This window comes from Lycorma delicatula, chromosome 8, assembly GCF_047948215.1.
Source record: "Lycorma delicatula isolate Av1 chromosome 8, ASM4794821v1, whole genome shotgun sequence".
Lineage (NCBI taxonomy): Eukaryota > Metazoa > Arthropoda > Insecta > Hemiptera > Fulgoridae > Lycorma > Lycorma delicatula.
This window is the reverse complement of record NC_134462.1, coordinates 14706693-14721232: the sequence shown is the minus strand read 5'-3', so window position 1 is coordinate 14721232 and position 14540 is coordinate 14706693. Positions and strand designations below refer to the sequence as shown.

The window sequence follows — 14540 nt, the reverse complement described above, 5'->3', positions numbered from 1 at the left end:
TGGATACCGATAGCTTTTTTTATGAAATAGAGACTCATGATTTTTACCAAGATTTACAAGATGAAAGTTTTATTGAGTATTTTGATACGAATGATTTTCATGTTTCACATCCTCTTTTTTCAATTAAAAATAAAAAAGTTTTAGGTAAATTTAAGGATGAATGTAACGGCATTCCTATAAAAGAATTTATCGGATTAAGAGCAAAATTATATTATATACTTTTACAACTACAAAGGGGATTACGAAAAAAGCTAAAGGAATAAAAAAGAATGTAGTAAAAAACAAATTAAATATCAACCATTACAGAAACTGTTTATTGAAAGCAAGTGACGATAGCAAAGACCTTTATGTTCAAATGAAACTGATTCGATCAAAAAAACACTTAGTTGAAACTGTGACAGTAAACAAATTAGCATTAAGCAGTTATGATGATAAACGTGTTGCAGTTAATAACATATTAACTTTACCTTGGGGGCATGTTGATATTCCTTTAGAACTTAAACGTTTATTTAATCATTAAATTATTTTCAATTTTGTTTTTTCTTTTCAGTTAAAAATGTACAAAAAATCTTGTTATTATAGCATTAGAGTAACCAAACCGCTTTCATTAGTAGCATGTTCAACATTAAGTGTGGTTCAAGCAATAACTAGTGGCTTAATAGAGGTTACAGATGAATTAAGGCATTTATTTTTAATACTAGACGAAAATGAATTAGATTTTAAAGTTAATGTATACAGCAGGTTTAATTATAAGAATGTAATCGATCCGAATATATGTTATTATTGTTTACTAAATAATTTTTTCTCACTTACATATCTTTCAGTTAAAGAAATGGTTGATAACTATCTTTGTGTTCATTTGACTAAAAATTTAAATATTGATGATGAAGAAGAAAATTATATATTTTCTGTTTTAACAACAGAAACTCTCAATAACATTGTATCAATTTTAATTAATAAAAAACATAACAATTCCGTAAAGATTCACTTTCTTACAGAAAGATCGAATAAATGGTTTAGTTATTTATTTAGTAAACAATATAATTCTATATTATATAGTAAAAATTGGTAATTTTATCAATAATATTTTAAATAAATATTTATTGTTTTAATTAAATTAATGTATGTTTTATTTTATTATAATCAATATAAAATGTATTTAGTATTTTAATATATTCAATTAAAATATATTTATTATTTTATTATATTCAATTAAATTAATGTATGTTTTATTTTATTATAATCAATTAAAATGTATTTAATATTTTAAATAAATATTTATTGTTTCAATTAAATTAATGTATGTATTATTTTATTATATTAAATAAAGATGTATTTAGTATTTTATTATATTTAATAAAATGTATCCAGCATTTTTTTATAGTCAAAAGTAAATGTTTTGTAAAAATAAATAATTTTTCAAAGTTTATTTCAGTTTTTATTTTATTTCAACCTTTTTTATCATTAAAAACTAATTATAAAAAGGATAAAAGGTAGTTATTTTTATTAAAATAAGTTACAATACATTTTTCTGAATTAATTTATTAAATAAAATTTGATTACAAATTTCAATCAAAAATATAATTTTTACATGAACTTATCCATAATTCTTTCTTTATCCTAAATTCACACAATTCCTTTTAAACTTCTTTTTTAGGATAAACATGAAATTTACTGATAAATTCAGTGAACTGTTTTAAGATATTGTTACTGTAACATAGCAAACCAAAAAGCTCATGATCTTTAGTTCCAAATCTGATTACTTTTTGGAAGAATTCATTATACTCATAATAATTTCCATTCTTAAAAAAATAAAGTAGTCCGTTGTTAAAACGAGTAACCCCATCTATATCTGCCGGTATTCCAGGAAACAGATTGGATACAAGATCTGTTCGAGCAACAGTGAATGAACATTCATTTATCTCCCCCACAAAATCTTCATTATAAATCACATAAGTTTTTCCAGTATATGTATTTACGATACCATTAATCGTACAAGGATGACCGATGTTAAAGTGTGAACATACATTCCTAGGATAGCCTATGACCAACTGTTGAGTATTAAGATTGAACATAAACAATTTATGATTTTCAATTAATACTATTTCTCCGTTCGGTCTCTGGTACATCGCATCTATTCCTTTGAATGTATCTAAAGAAAGAAACTTTAATCGTTCAGTAATTTCAAGTGGTCTATAATAATTTTTGCTATCATATTTACTGCTGTTCGCAATATTTATTATCCATAACTGTTTTTTGAATATTACATAAACTTTACCATTTACTAGCAAGTAATGAATTTTATTCTCATCATCTTCTTTTATTGCGCACACGTCGGTAATAACCTCTGAAGACTTAGGAACAGTAGTAGATTTAGTCGTTTGAACAGGTTTAGCAGTAGTTGTCATCGCTTTACTGCCGTAAAGCGACTGAATGGCTAATATATCGTCTTCGCTTAAATTTGAACGTTTGTTTAGTAAAGGGTACATGAGAGCATCTTTATTGAAAGAATGGCGAACACCCAAGGCGTGACCAATCTCATGCATCAACGTGCTCAGAAGGTTGGTTTTGTCTTTTTCCTCTTTACCTTCAGGATCAAAATTCCAATTCTCCTCTTCATCAATGTGAATTTCTATGGGTGTGTTAGCAGTGTTAGGAGAAAACGCATGGGCCAAAACACCTCCAGGTCCATCAAATTTGCTCGAGCATCGAACTTTATCGTTTTTGGCACATGTGTGGATACCATATTTGTCAGAAATTAGGATATCATATCCGTAATAATCATGTTTGAAACTTAACGATGTGTGCTTTGCCCATTCATCAAAAGCTATGTTAGCTAATTTCATCTTTTCAGCCGTTGCTCGTTGGTAGTGCCATTTCAGTTCTGGTTTTCTCCATATGATTCTTGAAACTACATACGGTAAAATATCTGGTACACCGCATCGAGGCTCACGCATGAGAGCGATGGTCTTACTATTTAACTCCCCATTAACCGGAAGATGAAAAGATTCTTGAAACAGTTTTACGGCATCTTTTACTGCTTTTTCATCAATTAAGCTTGCATTATCTCCTTTGAGATATCCATAGTCCAATAGAAATTTATTAGAATCAAATTCATCTGCATTTATAGAAATTGTTGTGATAAAAAACGTTATGAAGTATATGATAATCATCTTATTGCACTGTTTTAAAGACTGAACGTAACAAATGGAACATTTCATTTAAATACATTCCAAAATCTTATTGTTTAGAGGAGAAGGGATAATTAAACCTAAAATAAAAACAACTATTTCTTTTTTAAGTTATTTATTGTTCTTTAATAATCAAAATACAAATACATATTTTATTTGATGTTAAATTTTAAATACATTTTTATTTCAAATTAAAATTTATTATTCTTCACTCCAGTCTTTTTCATCTTCAGGAAACAGTTGATGAATCTTGATGTCTGGATCTTGTTGCATGTAGTTGGGTAGATCCTCATAAATTTTAGGCGGAACATACCTTCCGTAAAGGTCGATAATAACCTGCTTAGGAAGGTGACGTAGAACGTTACGTCCGGGACTGTTTAAATAACACTCTTTTGCTTTTTCTATAGCATTTCCCACCGTTTCCAACATATAATAAAATTTACTTTGTTCACTCCACCACATGTGTAACCATATAGCCTTTTTCATAGCGCAATTATGTTTTTCACCAAAAGGGCATACTTTATTTATTGAAGAACCGAATAAATCGATCGGAGGACAATCGTAACCGTCAAGGTCTTTTATTATATTCCGTTTATTGTTTAGTATTTGTTCTAACACTTTTTTCTTTTCTTTGCACTTTACATATATAGTACACATTGGTGCTAAATTTTCAAAAATGGTTGATAACCTCAAGTGTTCAATAAAACCCGAATTCCAATTGAATCCGATTTGTTTCTGAAAGTTTTGTATTGCAACTCTTGTAGTTTGAGATGAAATATCATAGTAGTCAAAAGGTGGCTTGAATAGATATTGCTCGAATCGGAGCCCATCCAAAGAAATTAAAACTAATTCTTTAATGTAGACATCAGCGTTGGGTAAACGAAAAAAAGTAAAGTCTGATATAAAGACAGACATGTTGACTTTACCGACTAACAGACTAAACTGGTTAGGAAACGTTTTTGACTGTGCCAGTTAAAGGAGAATATTGCATTATGCAATCACTTATCATCAAACAATAGGCTGTTGTGTTGTCGGGAATGTTGGTAGAAGTTTGTATCTCGATTTTAATATCGACCGCGCCAGTTTTCAAAGTATCGTTTTGTTTTGAACAATCTATAAAGATTAATGGCATAGCATAGTACTTGGATGGGGTAATTAACGCAGCCGCTGAATTCCTGTTATAATAAGATCTATAGAAACTCTTAAACATTTCGTATAATATAATGCTATCTCCTTGAATGTGTTCATAAGGATAATATACTGAATTCAGATACAAGCGTATGTTATTAAGTGAAATGGTATCAAAATTCGAAGCTCTTTTTGTTGCGTCTCCTTTTCTTGATGTTTGAAATCCAATGATAACATAATGAGGTTTTTCCACCTGCGTTGTTGTTTTAACTGTCCAAATTACATCTTTACTGATAGGTAGAGTTGGGTATTCGTACAAGTTCCACTTTCGGAACATCATCAAAATCGGTTCATCCTTATCTACCAGTCTAAGAAGTGATAACCGTTTTTCATCCGATACGTTAACATATGGTATTTTCCAACTAATTTTCGTTATTGTGAAGGTAAATGTTTTTCCAGCTGGAACGACAACAGCATTATTATTAGTGGAAGCCCGAAGCAGAATAAGTTCCTGTTTAACGTTTAGCAGTATCTTATTATAATCTTCAAAAAAGCCCAAGAGCATCTTCAGCGGAAGTAATACCTTAAACTTTGCCGATTCACCATCGATATATACACCGTTGACCGGTTGGATATCTTCAACACCGTCCGATGACCAACCATGCATAAAAATTGAATCTTTTTCGAAGTTTCTCAGTGATAGAGCATTTTTCATCGTTGAAGTTATCCCCACATTTCTCACCCTATCCACCTCCTGTCCTGCAATTTCATAACGAATTTCATCGAAAAGAAACGCGCCAAAATTGTTGCATAGTTTTAGTGTTGAATCTGAAACTCCATTAGCATCACTATACGTTCCGTTGATGAGTAAATAACTTTCGCACGGAAGCGTGTATACATCCTGTTGCTGGACAGGAATTCTTATTTCATCACTATTATTAAATGTAGTTGATGCATAAGGATAGTGAGTATGAAATTCTTTACCCGTAATGCTTTCATCAAATACCGCGTTCGCAGTATCAACGTCTATTATCTGTCCGCTCATTGTTGTAATACTTTAAAACCTAAAGATTCCAAAAATCGTACGTTTTCTCGTGTTAGCCGTTTAAGCTTCGCAGGTTGACTAGTCGTTAACGGGACTATGGGAGGGAATTTATATTCTGCTTTATCAACAAAAATCAGCACCATCGTTTCTTCGTCTTAAATGCAGTCTCACCGTCACTTCTTCACCACCGAAACTTATCAGTTCTGAATTTTGATTATAAACGTGCACAGTTATATTCCGTATAGACTTGGTGTTGACCGGAAGATAAATGACACTGTGCGGTACTTCAATTATCTTATATCCCCGTCCAACTCTGGGATAGAATTCGTGAATGATATGACCTTCTTCTCCGCCTACAAATGAACCGCGGGCGATGTTACAACTTATACGTATTGCATTTACAGATGAAATACTAACAGGTTTCTGAGATGTATGCCAGAAGTTTGCTGGTAGGACCATTTCATCAAATCCCAAAAGAGTACGGATAGAATGTGGTTTTGTAAAATCTACTATTTCAGTACAAAATAAACGCGAGTGCATCGTCGTAGGTTCGATTAAGATTTTAATCAAACATTTTGCATCATTTTTATTGCGATTTCGTTGTTTACCTTTATCATTGTCAGTCGCGTTCGATTCATCGCAGTTGCCCATCCCATGTTTCAATTTAATTTTCAAATCATCAATCTCATACATCCCCGGCGGAAGCTTTATCGATTTACTGCCATGGTAACCGTAATAAAACATATTATTTTTTTCTTTTTCTACATTTTGAATGTTATTATATGACATAAAATCAATCAGGCCGATTTCCCACGCGGCATCGCCGAGTTCTATCGGAGGGAAAAAATCTGCAGACAGTATAGAAGATTTTCCGTTTAGGCAGAACATATCAGAAACTTTAAACATAGATGCCCGCAAACAACTGAATTAAAATCCTGCCTGCGGTCTAAATTATACTGGATGTTGACTTTCTCTTTGTTGGATTTAAGATATTGGACTAGCTCTTTAGGTGGCTGTAAATTACCGTAACTGTCAAAATAAAACACGTTCGCGTTACGTTTTTTATAACAAACCCAATGCGTACCCGGATTGAGGACACTGTCCAAGTTCACTATTCCCGATTCGAATTTATTTATTCTAGCTGGTAAAGTATCGCGCATGAAAACACCTCTGAAGTGGGGTAAATTAATTTTTCGCGCAAACCGTATTAACTCCACATCTGATAAAGGATGAATGGGGAGTTTGCGTAGTAAATTTAATGCTTTTTTCTGCCTTGACGACGACGACGACGACGACGACGACGACTGCGACCTGCAGACCGGCGTTTTTTTACGCCGCATCCGGTTTTAGATCGGTACGGTTCAAGATAAGCACCTTTCCCCTTTTTTCTTATAGTTTTTTTTCGCACACCTCTGACTGAAGCTTTCTTCAATCTTCCGCCGAATTTACTCTTTATTTTCATAGCGTTTGTTACAGCCCACGCAGCAGCCTTCTCTGCAATGCTGGAATCGGGCGCGGATACCCTTTGCCAAGCTCTTTCCGCTAACTCTTTATCAGCTTGTGCTCTTCGCCGAGAATCGTTGTAGATACTATACGCTATATCATGCGCCTTACAAGCTTTATCGAGTGGATTTATACCAAGATCGCCTCTTTCCAATCTTTGTTTTAGTTTTGTTCCGGGTCCGCAATATTGGTAACCGGGTATGTGAGCCTCGAAAGGAAGAAGATCTACAGCCCGATTGAGAACTGTTCCTACTACGTTACGTGCAATACCGAAAGTTTTACCCGGTAGACTTTCGATCGAACTTATCAATCCGTTTCCTGTTTTACAACTAACGTTACACTTGTTCGTGCTCTTCATTTTATCCCCAACTAAAAGTCTTCGGTCAATGCATCCGTATTTAAATCAGATTCTTTTTCAGTTTGAGTTACCGCATCTTTCTGAACCTCGCTTTTCAATCGAGAAATACTTTCCTCTAATCGCTGACGAACAATGGGGTCATTAGTATTTTTACTTCTTAAAGGATTTTCTATTTCTTTTCCTATCATATTTTCTATTTTAGCGATGATCTCATCGAATTTCTGTTGAATAAGGAACCGTACATATCTCATGGTCACCAAATCGTTTTCATCATCTGGATGAGCGGCGTTTTTGGCACGAGCTCCTTTGAAATCTACCACTTTAAAATGTGTTTGTTCTTCACACGCTAAAAAATCGTGATCAGAGGCATATTGCTCGATTAAATATATGCAATCGTCCATGTTAACAGCATCATCATAATATTCCGCTGATGCTAGATTGCAAATCTTTTTTTCGCGGGCGTCGATATCACCCTCTTCAGTAATCCCAAACGGGATTCTTGAACCAAATTCTGTCTGTCCTAACCTGTTGACTGGCATGATCTCAAATGACTTGCTTACAGTGCGCCTTCTCCTTTTATTAGTCCTCGTTCTTTTAATTCCTCGACTATCGATACAATTTCATTATCATGTGCGGTATTACCTGCCTTTTTTGACGCGATCAATAGTTTTAGCCTCTCACAGATTTCGTTAGGATCATCAAAATAAACGTAATCGACTTTATGGTTTTCATTCAAAGTCATTGCAGATGGTACTAAACCTTCACCTCGTTTTTTCGAGGTGAACGGTGGAAAAAGCTTGCTTATTACTTCCACATACTTAAATCCCGAATTAGTCTTTACCCGTTCCAGAGCGGAATTATTTCTTCTGTGCGCATTTGTTGCGATTAAAATTTTCCTATATTCTTCCAAATCTTCTTCAGTGAATAACTTCGGTTTTTTCCAGAAAAGTAATTCGAACAAACCTCGGCTTGCAGGATACTTCACTTCTCTTATCAGGATGTTACTTTCCTTATCGAAATCGATTAATGAATCTCCAATCTTCAGTTCGTTTCCTTCAAAATGAACACCGTAAACGTTATCCATGTTGTTTTCTACATCTCTGATGGCGTCAAGCATAAATTCCTGCGCTAACCCTTCTCGCATGCTTGTCTTGAGAGACATGCTCATTTGCATTTTCCCTTCGGGTGTATTCAACATTTGTACTATGCTGGGTTGAGATTCATAAGTCTCTTCTTGTTCGATCCTAGGTGACTGTTCGGTTTCTTCGGCTTTTTCAGCTCGATGGTGAGCCGAATAAGAAAGAAATCTTTTAGCCTTTTGTCGACGTCTCATACCGGTCATTTCATCATCTACCCTATCAGATGGTTGAGCTAGCTGAAAAGGAAATGGACTAGAAGTATCCATCTTATTATGTAATTTTGCAGTCGACCTTTTTATTTCAGATTCTGGTTCATCATTTGCTAAAGAACGTTTACTATGTTTCATCCTATCTTCTTCAGTTAATTGATCGAATATAGAACCCATATCAAACCTCTTTTCAAAATCTCGGTAATCTCGCTCCTCTTTTTCACGCAACTCTTCAGCTGAGATTTTCGGTAGTGAACGTTCTTTTGAATCTATTTCTTTTTTTATCCGTTTTCCCATTTCTCTCTCTTCAGAACCGAACTGTTCTGCTATCTTAATCAGAGGTTCAGTAAGCGGTTTGAAATCTTGTTGAAGTCTTAAATCGGACTCGAATCTTCCTCTTACCAATTCGCCATGTTTTCTTTTAATACTCCTGCGGATCTCCGCGATCTCCGCGGTGACACGCTCACGATCCTCCATAGTAGACATTTATGTTTAATCTGACTGCATGCACTCACTATCTTTCTTTAAGTATGTTGAAGTATTTAAAGTTGATTCATAAGCGCGCACGTTAGCCTGTAGGCTTTTTTAGGCTTTTTCATAAGCGCGCACGTTAGCCTGTAGGCTTTTTTAGGCTTTTTCATAAGCGCGCACGTTAGCCTGTAGGCTTTTTTAGGCTTTTTCATAAGCGTGCACGCTAGCCTGTAGGCTTTTTTAGGCTTTTTCATAAGCGCGCACGTTAGCCTGTAGGCTTTTTTAGGCTTTTTCATAAGCGTGCACGCTAGCCTGTAGGCTTTTTTAGGCTTTTTCATAAGCGCGCACGTTAGCCTGTAGGCTTTTTTAGGCTTTTTTAGGCTTTTTCAGGCTCTTTTCAAGCTCTCTTTCGCGTTTTTGTATGCTTTTTTCAGGCTTTCCGATAAAGATGTCAAAATTAAATCTGTACCGTCCTTTATCAAAATCTCTCTCCTTATCAATTACTAAAAATCCATTTTTTATCCGGTTCCAAGCCTCATTACATATTTCTTTAAACTTTTCAAATGATATATCCGGTGTAACATGATCATGATATATATGTCTCAGGTTTCTTTCATCCTGTCGAAACACCATGAGAAAATTCGCATTGTCTCGGACCAATTGTTTAGGAATTTTACTATATGTTTGACTCATATAAAACACATCAATGTTATTATGCCGTCCCATAGTAAAATATTTTGTTATGTTATTTTGTTTTTCGCATATTACATCATCGAATATCATTATAGAATTCGGTTCCGTTTCTTCCGGTGCCACAATAACATCGTTATCACTATAAGGATAGTAACCTATCCCTTCAACATCAGTCAACAAACTTTTTAAAAATAAGTATTTAGGCTGGTACAATGATTTAGAAAAAACATATATGTTACTGAACCTTAACCCGCTAGGGTCAAATAAAAGATTGAAAACTGCATTCGTCTTACCAGAATTTGAAGGACCTACAACCAAGCATCTGATATTATCTGGAAGAAGAGGACTATGTCTTTTTATAGAATTTAAATCAGATACCTCACCTATTAAACGGTCAAAATTAATTACTGTTAGCTTCCGATCTTGTTCTTCAGCATCCATCTCTGCTACTGAATAAATTACATAAGTGTAATTTATTTTATTAAATCCTTTTTATCTATCCACGAGTCCTCCTTCTTATCAAATCCCAACCAGCGAACTAATAATTTATCACCGCGTTTTTTTAATACTTTTTCAACCAAATAAACATTGCCGTACTTGGTTTTACTAAGTTCTTCCGTATAGAAACTTCCTTTTAACACTTCCCCTTTCCCATCTTTAAGAATGTACGTTATAGGTTGTGTTTGTTTTATCTTGAAAATTGTAAAAACTTCATTAGTCCAATTCGGAAGATATCCTTTCGCAAATATCTTTTTATACTTACTTATCCTTACCTGATCACCAACATTAAATTTAATCGTGGTCGTATGCTGATGACGTTTTTTTGCAACCTTTAATATATTTAACAACACTTCGCGTTCGTTTTTATAAGAAACATCTTTAGGTTTAAAACCAGTAGTTCTATGCACCCTATTGTTATATTTTTCAATTATTTCATCCAATATACTTACCCATCGGTAATCACCCTGTTCGGTAAATTTACGCCACATATTAGTCTTGAGAGTTCTATTGAACCGCTCCACTATTGATGCCTTTTTATCGGAAAAAGTTGAATAATGATTTATATTGAATTTTAGTAATAACGATCTCAATTTTGAATTAAACCATTCTTTTCCATCATCGGTTTGAAAATGCCTCATTTTATGTTTATGAAATATGGGTTTAAGGACCATTACAACTTCATCTGCGTTTTTACTCTTCAATGGAAAAGCAAAAGCAAATTTTGAAAAACAATTTATAATTGTGAGAATATATTTATATCCCCTATTAAATCTTGAGTATTGTATCATCTCTACTAAGTCTGCTTGGTACAAATCGTCTATACCCTTAAGTTCAACAGACCTTGTCAAAAAATTTCTGCGAGCTTGCTTGTGAAGCTCTCTTGCTATCCCTTGTTTAACACTCATCATTTTATTATAAACTAAATATAAATTGGATGTTTTTAACTTATATATTTAAGGTGAAAAATAAGGATAAAATAATAAAATTCTTTTCAATTTATAAATCTATTTATTCATTGGTTTTGATAACATATTATTTTACAAATAATAAACGAGATAAAATTCCCACTCAATTAATTTGTTTCGCAAAAATTCATATTCAATAACTGTCGGTATTTTCATTTTTACTACTTCTGTTTTATTACCGAAATATTTTCCTTTCTTTATTACTTCTAATCTTGATAAAGGGAAAGTTTTCTTCAAAATATTTATTAAATGATTTATCGATTTTATTCGACCTCCCGGTACAAATCCTATTATCCATGAATCGCTTGTGATATCAGATTCAGATTCGCAAGCTGTCTCGTCGGAAGAACTCTCTCCCATCATTGATAAATATTCTTCAGATGAAGACGAACCCATTATTTCTCCACAACACTCCGTCAGCAATTAACCTAGAACAAACAAATAGAAAATAATTATACAAATACTTATATATTACTGATAAACTTATAAAAATGTTTACTAAAATACAACACACCTTTTATTTTATTTTTCACCATTTTGCAATTATATGAAACTTTTTGATGCTCCTTAAACGGGTTATCATTATCCAACCACTCAAAAATTTCAAGACCACATTCGATACATGCCACAGAATCCATCACGCCGGTGAAATAAAATCCTGCTTCCAACAATAATTCAACCTTTGGAAAAAGCCTTGGCCAATTACTAAAAGTACTCATCATCAGGTCAATACAAACTATGCTATCTTTAAAAAATAAACAACAATTGAATAATTCTTCAGCAACACTACAAGTTTCATCATATGTTTTATGTGCAATTCCGCAATGAAATAAATTAGTTTCAGAGGTTATAGTCCAATTACATTCCTTACATGAAACGATTCCATCATTATCGAAGCGATTTAATCCACATTCTTTAATAATTCTGAATGGGAGTGTGTTTATCCTTTTGCTGAGCGCCGCAAACGGGACAAACATCTCCTAGATTTATTTTTCTGATTCCACTTTTGACAGCATATAGTCTTATATCAAATTCAATTTCTTCTAGTTCTTTTTTAAATATGTTCAGCCTCTCACAGTAGCTCTTAAGAATCTCTTTTTGCAACTGCGACATCAATCTTAAACAGAAACAAAAAAATATTAGAAACAGAAAATATTAGGAACAAAAAATTAAAAAATTCCTTTCAATAAATTATTAACATACCTTTTTCACGAATGAATAATTATATTCTTCTTCTATGACTGTTGATTACTTCTTCTACAACAACTGATTCATTTGGTTGCAAAAAGGAAATATAATATACTATAACGTTAAAGACATTTATTAAATACTAAAATTAAAGTGTTACTTAAACTAACATAAGAATTAAAAACAATTATTTAATACTAAAAACAAAACTAGCATGTAATAGCTTCAGTCATTTCAATTTTTTATTTAAACTATTTTTCCACCTTTTGTTTCAATTACTAATTGTATTGGGCTTCTACAGAAAGGACATTTTTTTTCATCGACTATAGGTTTACTTTCGAGACGATCATTACATAATTTGCAGACGGAATGACCACACAAAACAAAAGTTACTTTTATTAAATTACTAAAGCAAATTTGACAAATATATTTTTCTTTTATCTCATCTTCTGATAAAGAATTTATTTCAATATCCCCCTCCTGGGTTTCGTCAAATTCATTTTCTTCATGTTTCACAATACATAATAATATATTAGATATATTATTGGAAAATGGATAAATAATATATTCTCCTTCTTCTATAATCGCTGATTCATTCGACTGCAAAAAGGAAAATATAATAAATCAATTTAAATTAAGCTTAGAAACATTTATTCAATGCTATAATTAAAGTATTACATAAATTACATTCGACAGGTACTTTTTTAAAATATAATAACTTACATCTAAAACATATTGGATGTGCACATGGAATAGTAATAAATTTAATTACATTTATTTTACAAAATTGGCATGTTATTGCTTCTCGATCGTTTAAAGCAATTGTTTCACTAAGTCTAATAGGAAAACTATTTTTATCAGGTTTCCTTTGCGATTTTGCAAAACCTTTATTTAACATTTTATGTAGAACAGAACCATTTTTTATTTTGTGCATAAATCCTCCACCTTTTATTAATAAAGAATTTTTTGTTGAACAAATCATTACTCCACAGTTGATTACCTCTTTCATCGGTATATTTTCAATATTTATTTTCATTTTATATTCTCCTTCTTCTTTTGCATTTAGACAACGCCTAAGTCCAAAATAAGCCTCTTGTTCATTATGAAACTGAAATTGAAAGAAAGACCTATTAGTTTCTCTGTAAAACTAAAAATATATTTGTTTTTATCAAATAAAAAAATAATATTTGCCTTTGTAAATCTAACACGGTTTTCGAGGATGAATGATGTTGTTACTACTGTGCTTTCTTCACTTTCATTATTTTCAACATCAGCAGCAGCCTCTGCTATGAGGTTATCGTTGCCGTCATCTAATAAAGGATGATGTTGTTGGTCGTCGACTTCCCCATACACCAACCTTCGCGGTATTAATAACTGCAGCCGCTGATTAGGAGTTCCCTCTAATTCATCATCTTCTTGTAAAACATCATAAACAACCTGTTCTAATTGCGCATCATTTACTGGAAACATTTCTTCGGACATCTACAAAGAAATATTTTCATTGTACTCTAACAAAAATAACGAAAAATATGTAATAATATATAACTTATAAGAAAAATAATAAAAAAATATGTAATAATATATTACTTCTAAGAAAAAACTTACTGTTTTATAAAGGTGACGAAAATATTGATATAATCCAATACAAAACGCCAGTTTTCCAATCTTAGCACCAATATGTTTTGAATAATTTAATTTTAATTAATCTGCAAAGAAAACAGTTGCATTACTATTTATTTTAATTTTATGAACTAGATGTACACGAAGTGACTTTAAATACATAAACTGGAACAGAATTATTTTACATTTAAATATTGGCTGGAAAAATAATTATTAAATAAATATGAAATAGAATTATATTTAAGCGAATAATTTTACATTTAAATATTATTTCACTTACCTCTTTAAATAAAGATGATAAAGATGATAATATAATAGTAGCAGCAAAACGTAACAGTAACAGCAAAACGTAGTATGAATCCGTTAAATTTTTGGCGGGTATTTATATGTATCGGCTATCATTATCATTGAGATAACTTTGAAAATAACAATGCTATCACCAATTGACGCAAATGCATTATCGGTTGACTTTCAAACTAGTAAACAAGGTTAATGCAAAGTCAGCAAGCACGTGTAAATTTTTTTATGC

The 14540-nt window shown here is 32.3% G+C and overlaps 3 protein-coding genes across 3 annotated transcripts; all 3 read right to left on the bottom strand.

The window, feature by feature from the left end:
- Nucleotides 1-897: 897 nt before the first annotated feature.
- Nucleotides 898-3173, bottom strand: LOC142329134 (matrix metalloproteinase-18-like). The gene is made up of 2 exons (XM_075373471.1): nt 1676-3173; nt 898-908 (listed from the first exon to the last, which is right to left on the bottom strand). The coding sequence occupies exons 1-2, from the start codon at nt 3171-3173 to the stop codon at nt 898-900; spliced, it is 1509 nt and encodes a 502-aa protein (XP_075229586.1).
- A 964-nt stretch (nt 3174-4137) lies between these two features.
- On the bottom strand, nt 4138-5364 carry LOC142329132 (uncharacterized). The gene has a single exon (XM_075373468.1). It carries the CDS (start codon nt 5362-5364, stop codon nt 4138-4140), a length of 1227 nt encoding a protein of 408 aa, XP_075229583.1.
- Nucleotides 5365-13104: 7740 nt separating this feature from the next.
- Nucleotides 13105-14047, bottom strand: LOC142329356 (uncharacterized). Its single transcript, XM_075373862.1, has 2 exons — nt 13997-14047; nt 13105-13873 (listed from the first exon to the last, which is right to left on the bottom strand). Exon 2 carries the CDS (start codon nt 13871-13873, stop codon nt 13454-13456), a length of 420 nt encoding a protein of 139 aa, XP_075229977.1. The 5' UTR covers nt 13997-14047; the 3' UTR covers nt 13105-13453.
- Between the last annotated feature and the right edge of the window lie 493 nt (nt 14048-14540).